Raw genomic sequence first — 8099 nt, forward strand, 5'->3', positions numbered from 1 at the left:
CTATATCTGTCTAGTTTTGACTTGGACCATCCCTGAAGTGAGGACTCCTCAAACCTCGGGTGGAATGTAAAACAGGTGCTGCACAATTGGTTCCTCCACAGAGGGGGCGAAAGAAAAACAGCCGCCCCTGCAGGAACATGACTGACAGAACATCACATTCTCCAGCCAGCTGTGTCTCCAGATGATCCCTTATTTACACAGTCAGACTTAATGGATAACATACAGCATGCATACAATATATTATGCATTCTTATTCAACTACAATGTACCCTAAATAAAGAAAAATCCCATATTGTATCATATCAGGCAATATTAATTATTCCTTGATAGCATATTTTCAGTTTTCTCTTGTGGATTAGTTTTTGTAGAACACATATATGTTCTCATAAGATAAAAGATATGCTGATAAAAACACATTAAACAATCTGGGCTGGTTCCTTGACACCTTGTGTGTTCTTCAAGTGGCGCTGTAACATCTGGCATGGATTTATACATTGAAATCCTGGCTGGGGATTCAAAGAGAAGAGTTTTTAATTGAATCCACTCTGAAGACTGTGAGACTGAAATGTCTTCTGGCAAGAACCTTCGAATGCATACTCATGTTGCTTTGTCATGTGACCTCTTCCACAGATTGAAATAGTCCCCCCCCCCCTCTTTTTAGGACTCCTGTGTCAAACTGACTGTCTTTTTAAGCTCTGAACGAACTTCTTTTTGCAGATAGCTTCAATAATCTAATATTGCCGTCAAAAGAAATCCCTAAAGGTATTTTATTGAAATCCTTCTTAACATATACAGACCAGTTGTGTTTTTGGTTGGTCCATGAATGTCTACTGCTGCCTCCCTTCCACTAATCCAGCCCTGACCATAGCACATACCGGCTACTGCCACTAAACCTACTGCTGTGCAACAATACACACATTCACAGCCCATAGACAGCAAATTGCTTCTCTCATTCCCCACCACGCCCTGCCTTCGTTCTCAGCCACCTGCAAAACAAACTGTGCTGGAAATTTCACTACAAATTACCCTGTGTCTGCCAAATCCCCCCGGGAGCAGAGGAAATCAAAACCCTGGATCTCCCTGCCCCCACAGAAACAGACCTCAGCTTCTCTCTCACAGAAATCATGTATGATTGTATTTCTGTTTATAATCTGAAAAAATATGTTTTTATTTTATATAAGAAGTGTGTATGACAAACTTTGACTTTTTGTTGGGCTGCATTTTAAAGTTTTAATTCTTATCTATAAGTTTTCATTTAAAAGAATTAAAACTGGAGACAAGCTTAAAAAAACTACTGTTAACCTTTCACCAAAAACCTGATTTGAATGAAAGTGTCTGGAGGTGAAGAATCAAAACCATATGAAAGTTCCCACTTTACTTTTGTCAACACCAATTTGACAAACAACCCATACTTCTGTGGGCTTGAGGTCAACATGACATCGTGAAACTAAGCCTCCATTCGCACTAAGAAAGAGTGAAAACTGAGACCTGTTTCGCTTCAGGGGAAAATCAAAGGAAGGCACATACCTTAGCAGTGAATAATGATCAACAGCATAAACCCAACTGCATTTACATTGTAAGGGCCACAGTGCCTCCTGGTGACGGCTCTGCAGAACTGCAGACAGACAGGAATGTCAGAGAGAGAGAGAGAGAAAGAGAGTGAGTCAGTGGCTGATGTGCCAGAGAGATGAGTGTTGAAAGCTCCTTGGAAAAAGGATTAGGGCTGTTTATGTTGGCCAAGTGGCCCGCTGCCAGCTGCTCAAGTGTGCAAACTTCTTAAAGCTGCAGAGCTTCGGGTTGGTCATGAATCTTTTCACTCTATTTACCCTCCACCCAAGACTGTATGGATGGTTGTGCTTTGTTCAAGGGGAAAACCCACTCCGATTCAGCCCCCACCTCCATAAAAGCACGCTCTGCCCCCTAAAAAATGTGTTGGATTCAAAACCAGGCTTTCTGGGACACCACCCCTAAATACACACCCATACAGAGTGTGCATAAATATAGCTAAAAGGTCCAGTGTTTAACATGTAGGAGGATCTATGGCAGACTGATAATGGAATATAATTATCATATAGGTATTGTTTTTCATTTAGTGAATGATCACCTGGAAAATTAATAATTGTTACGTTTATGTCTACCTTGCAGACTTGATATGGATTTCATCAAATGAAGAAAGGCAGGCATTAGAAGTGTCCAGGTTGGAGGTAAAAGGGGGAAAAAAGGGGGGGGGGTCCATGTATCAACAGTAGGATAAGACACAGCCTGGGAGTTGGCAGGGTGCCAGAGCTCTGCGGCCTGGAGCTAGATCAGAGCAGGGTTCGTGAGCTGTAGTTATGAGATGAGGGTCTCAGGTCATGGAATAATAAAAGGCATAGAGCCTCTGCAGCAGTAGAGCTAAACTACAACTTTTGTTCGTGAGTTTTAAAGTACTAATGCAGCTTGTCCCCCCCCCCTGAGTTTTTCTCTCAGTGCCATCAGACTCAGAAACTAGAGTCAATCTATAACCTTTGGTGTTTGAGTCATGTAGAAAATGTTTTAATATCCCTGTGAGTTGCTTCTCACATTCTGTATTTGTATTTTTGGCATTTCATTGTAAATACAGATTGTGTCCAAATTGGAAAACTAACTCCTAACAGAACTACCTCGCATCCTTGGATTGTATAATTAACTCCTGCTTTACCAGGAAGCAATCTCAAGTTCTCTATGAGATATACATTTGGTTCACTAGACTTATATGATGAGAGTGCTCAAGCAAGCTGGCCTTGTTCATTATCATTAAAACTTTATAAAATACTAATCCAAAATGTATGTATCAAACCATAAAATCATGCTGTTTTACTCAGGAGCTGTCAAGTTTCGACTCACTCCCTCCATAAACAAACACACACCCAAGCAACACTGTTTGTGCATGCTGCCATCTTTTGGTAACAGTGGGTACTACAACTAATAAAGAATTGTGAACTTTGTATTTAAAGGTACAAACAAAAATACATACAATAGCTCCACAATATATGCATGTTGTATATTTGCTGTTTCTTGTTTGCTACCAGAAAACAATTCAGACACGTTCACACTGTAAATCTTGTATTCAAATAGGAACATGCTGAAGAAAAACATTCTTTAACATCCATTGTGTCAAACTGTCCATCTAAAATGGTTAACAACTTGACTTCATAGTTTGAAAAATATGTCAACAAAATAAAGTTTCCAGTTTCATTAAATTACAATACTTCAGACTTTAAAAAGTGCATTGGTCAAGCCACACAAATTTACCACCTTTCACTAGTGGACTCAACTACCCATCTAATTATGTAAGATGAGTGTGCAATACTACATAAACCTGATATTTAAGGTTTAAGGCACATTCCTATATCTCACACTTCAGACTGAATCCTTTTTTATCTCAACATGATTTTTAAAGCTTGCCTGGTGTCAAAAGAACACACACAACCTGACAAGATCATGTATATTGCACCCTATTCTTACCGTAAACACAATTTACACCTTTGGCACTGTATTCAGACCTAGAGTGAAGACATGAGGTGCATGGCAATAACTTAACAATGAAAACACAGATACAAAAAATAACTTACATCAAACAAGGCACACAAATAATGCTCAAACCCATGTTGAATACAGATAACCTTACACGGTTCTGGCGACAGGAGGAGACAATGCATCTCCCATTTTAGCATTTTAAGGCAAAAGTTTAAAAACTAGTGTATTGGGACAAATATCAAGATTGTGCCTGATGCACAGCACTGATTAGGGCTGCACGATGTGCTAAAACAATCATATTGCAACTCTTTTGACAGATATTGCAATTGCGATATGATCCCCAATTAGTGGAGTTAATTGTGCAGCCCTAACACTGACATGACAACACCTGATGTGTCGATACTGAAAACAGGCACTGACGGAAAGGCAGGTTGTGGTAAAGCTACCTGGAGCTGGGTCGGCTCAAGGTTTCTGCCTCTTAAAGAAGTTTTTCCTTGCCACAGGTCTAGACCTGCTCTGTATGAAAGGTGTCCTGAGATAACTTCTGTTATGATTTGTGCTGATTCAATAAAATGTAAAAATAGAAAGCTACAAAGCAGATGTTGATAGACCATTTAAAGTCCAGTGTGTTAAATTTTAGGAGGATCTATTGGCAGAAATGGAATATAAATTTTATCAGTAGTTTTCATTAGTGTATAATCACCTGAATATGAATTGTTATGTTTGTGTTACCTTAGAAGCCATTTTAGCTACAGATGCCTTGCCCAACACAGACACCAGCGGTGTTCAGTTAGCAGCCATCTGAAACTTAACCACTAGATGCCACCAAATCCTACACTCTGGCCCTTTAATACCCCAAATTCAGTGAAGTACCTGAGGAACTGTAATTTCAACAAACATCAAAAAAATGTCAACAAAAGGATCAACAGTATTAAAAATAATATTTCAGCGAACTGTATTCCAAGTAAGCTCTTCGAAGATATGTTGGTGTCCTAAATTGTCACAAAATTTAGAACAGGGTGCAGCTATTTAGCTTCACTTCAGGATAATCAGTGAAGTATCTGCCTCAAGCATCACAGTTATAAGATAACACAGACATGTGGTGGTATTGCACAGTAAAAACGTTAAGAGATTTAAGCTTTATCTTGATTGTCACCTACTTTTTCTAGGATCATATGACCCAACAGTCTTAAAAAATGATTACCGTTTCATGGGACTCAAGAATGCACTATCCTGTTTATTGATAATGTACCAAGGCCTGTCCCTGAAGTGTTTGAAATGGTGGAGGACTGTATGGCACCGGTACCGTCTGTCGGTGAAACTCCGTTATCTTTTGTTTTGAAATAAATGACATAAAATAACGGCAGGACGATGCCAATCAGGAGCATAGCAACTACAGCGTTCCACCACTGGATGCCCCAGTCTGCGCCGTGACTGGTCAGGCGCTGTCCTCTGAAACCAAACCTGTGGCCTTTCTCCGAGTTATCCAAGAAATCCTCATCCTGATCATTCGTGGTCTGAATCAGTTTCTCGATATCGTGGTCCACCTCCATTAGAAAGTCTGTGACCTCCTGCAGATGTGGCTGGGCTCTGGCTCTGTCCTGAGGCTTCGCTGGCATGGAAGGTGAATGTGGCATTTCTTCTTGAGGGTCACTTAAGTCTGTGTAAGTCTCGGTTAAGAAGCTGTGCTTCTGAACGGGTATTTTGATGGATTTCAGCGCAAATAAATCTTGTTCCTGCATAAGGTTGTTCACTCGCTTTATATCTGCCACCTGTTGACAGAAACGAGAATGAAGGCACGGAAATGTCAACACTTAATATGCCAACACTTAATATGCCGCTGAAGAGATAAAACCTTTCAGCGACTATCAAAAACCTTCACCTTGCAGCCATATTGCAGTGCAAGCTTGTTGAGACTGTCTCCATCGAACACCTCCCGCTCCAGCAGCTGGACGTTCCTCAGTGCGCTCTGCTCCGGCTCTTGGTAAACCCGCGGCCTCATCTCCATGACAGTGAGCTCCTCATCATCTGAGGATACAGTAGACTCATTCTGCCTCCTCTTGAACATGTAAACCTGGCCGTCCGCACTGGCATGGACGTCCACCGGGGCCTGGAAAGCCCCTGGAACGTGCTCCACCCGCCGCATAATGAAACACCGGCCTGTGAGGACAATTGAGATTCACACAAGAAAAAATACTTCAAACTTCCACCTCAGATACGTACATGTAACAGAATAATTCATATGTACTTCTAACTCGCCTCTGCTAGAGTGCATTGTGTAACTGAGTGGGGTTTCCTAATAGAGGGTTTCTTCATCTGTCTTTTTGAAGATAGTAGAGTGAAATGTGAGCGCCTCGTCGAATCAAGATTGATAATCAAGATAAAAAGACAGTTTGGGAGCATCCAACAATATTTCTCAACAGTCTCGTGCTAAAAACGAAACAAATACGCCCTCCTGTGGCAGTGGGAGTCTTGCAACTGAGAAAATAACAGTTAAACACAAAACTACAGCTTTCAATGCACAGTAAAACGTGCCAAAGGTTGGGCAAGACCTCCTTTAGAAGCCCAGTATTCATGGTAAATTATGTCTTGACCTAAAATTAGAGCCCACAGAATGCCAGTGACGTTATAAATCTACTAGACACCCTGACAGTAGACTCTCTACCCTTGACCAAATGCCAGAGGTGGGAACTAACAACGCAGTTTTCAGGAATCTGTACTTTACTTGAGTATTTCTTTTTACTTTTACCCCTTACATTTTTTACACAAACATCTGTACTTTATTCTCCTTACATTTCCAATACAGGCTCGCTACTTTAATGCATTTGAGGGGAATTAAGAGTTTTATTTTACATCACTGAATGCCTTCCCAACATCACGATCAGTGAATATGACAGATGTAACATGACGGACACGCAGAAAACAACGTAACAGGACGAAACTAGAGAGCGAGGCTCAACCTTATTTGAAGTTTCAGTTGGGTCAGAAACCAAGAGAGTACTTTGAGTACATGTCAGAGCATGTACTTTCTCTTTTACTTGAGTAAAGAAGTTGAATCAGTACTTCTACTTGAGTAAACACTGAGTGTGTTCTGCTACCTTGGCCAAATACACCTTTAATCTGCCTTTCAATCCAAATCCAAAGTAATACAGATACTTGGCAGAATGAACTGGCTTTATGTCTACATTGTACTTGACTGGCCAGTGGTTCCCAACCTGGAACGGGGGCATCGCAAGGCCCTCTTGATTTTAAGGCGTATGAGAAAACAAAAACAAAAACAAAGCACTAACAAAACAATAAGGCAAGCCTCAGGAAGAAGAAAACACTGAATGTGTCAGAAAAGAAGTCTATTAAGTGTGTATGATTGTTAAAATATATTAAAAAATGATTATACAGACAGAGAATTGTTTAACATCTGACGCAAAATTCACAGGAAATAATCAGCTCAAAGTCCATCCACATTACAAACGTCCTGCAGTTAGTGTTCACTATACACTTTATCAGTTGTTCTGTACTCTTATTATTATTATACATTAGATATAATATGAAATACACATACTCATGGGTCGTCAGTTTACTCAGTGATAGAAAAGGGGTCCCTTAAGGAAAAAGTTTGGGAACCTGATTGGCTTAGGCCTTAGGCTAAACTGCAGTGCTGGCAACTCTGGCTTGAATAGACAGCTTCATTTAAATGCCATAACCCACTCAAGTGTCCAGCAGTGTTTACCTACTTGTACTAGACTTATTAATAGATCAATAAGAGATTATGTAAAGAGTGTAAGAGTGCAGGGAAGTCTACGGGGTTGTCAAGAGGGCACCCTCTCAATAACTGCATATTAGTCTATAAATCTACAGTACAACACCATTATGTCATTATGAGTCTGAATTCATTTGACAGCTGTTGTCAAGTTAGTGTTCGCTGTGTTTTGCTCACATTAAAAAAAAAAAAAAAAAATAGGTCCAGTGTGTAACATTTAGGAGGATCTATTGGCAGAAACTAAATATAAGGTTAATATTCACTAATGTTTTCGTTGTTACGTAAGTTAACTTCGGCTCTACGTCGGCGGCTACAGCTCGCAGGTTAGCTTTTAGCTCCTGACGTTCAGCATGTGTTCCACCACTACCATGACAGAAAGACAGGCAACGACCTGTTTTACTTCACTGTTACTTCTTCTCTGTGTGTTGGAAACCACATGCACAGATATTACTTACAGTAAATGCAGTTTCACAGACTTTTTAAACTCAGACTGCGCTGTTCCCATCTAGTTACCTTATCCAAATGCTTTGGCTAAAGTAACGCTAGCCGCCGTCCTCCCCAGGTTCACTGGCTACGTTACAGCTTCTTCTTCCCCTTCTTGTTGCTATGTGGCAGTTGGCAAACAACGTCATGGTGCATTACCGCCACCAACTGGTATAAAGTATGTATGACTCTACCTTTGCACCTTATGTACTGTATACTGTCAATGCTTTGCACTCACTGTTTCTCCTAGAATCAGACTCTGGTTCATTGCCATGTAGGTTTTCGCATACAAGGAATTTGAGGTTGAGGTTGAGCATAGAAAAATATAAATAAAGATAAAAATAGAGAGAAATAAAAGGAG

The 8099-nt window shown here is 40.4% G+C and overlaps 1 protein-coding gene across 2 annotated transcripts; it reads right to left on the reverse strand.

Annotated features, from left to right (window-relative positions):
• Window positions 1–4139: 4139 nt before the first annotated feature.
• lysmd4 (LysM, putative peptidoglycan-binding, domain containing 4) lies at window positions 4140–7872 on the reverse strand. Of its 2 annotated transcripts, none has more exons than XM_035665647.1 (3): window positions 7769–7872; window positions 5381–5658; window positions 4140–5270 (listed from the first exon to the last, which is right to left on the reverse strand). In XM_035665647.1, the coding sequence occupies exons 2-3, from the start codon at window positions 5642–5644 to the stop codon at window positions 4716–4718; spliced, it is 819 nt and encodes a 272-aa protein (XP_035521540.1). In that variant the 5' UTR covers window positions 5645–5658; window positions 7769–7872; the 3' UTR covers window positions 4140–4715. The 2 variants fall into 2 exon arrangements, with proteins under 2 accessions (XP_035521540.1, XP_035521541.1); XM_035665648.1 differs by having other exon boundaries at window positions 7711–7839.
• Between the last annotated feature and the right edge of the window lie 227 nt (window positions 7873–8099).

This window comes from Morone saxatilis, unplaced genomic scaffold (assembly GCF_004916995.1).
Source record: "Morone saxatilis isolate NCDOM2014 unplaced genomic scaffold, NCSU_SB_2.0 Contig2, whole genome shotgun sequence".
Taxonomy (NCBI): Eukaryota; Metazoa; Chordata; class Actinopteri; family Moronidae; genus Morone; species Morone saxatilis.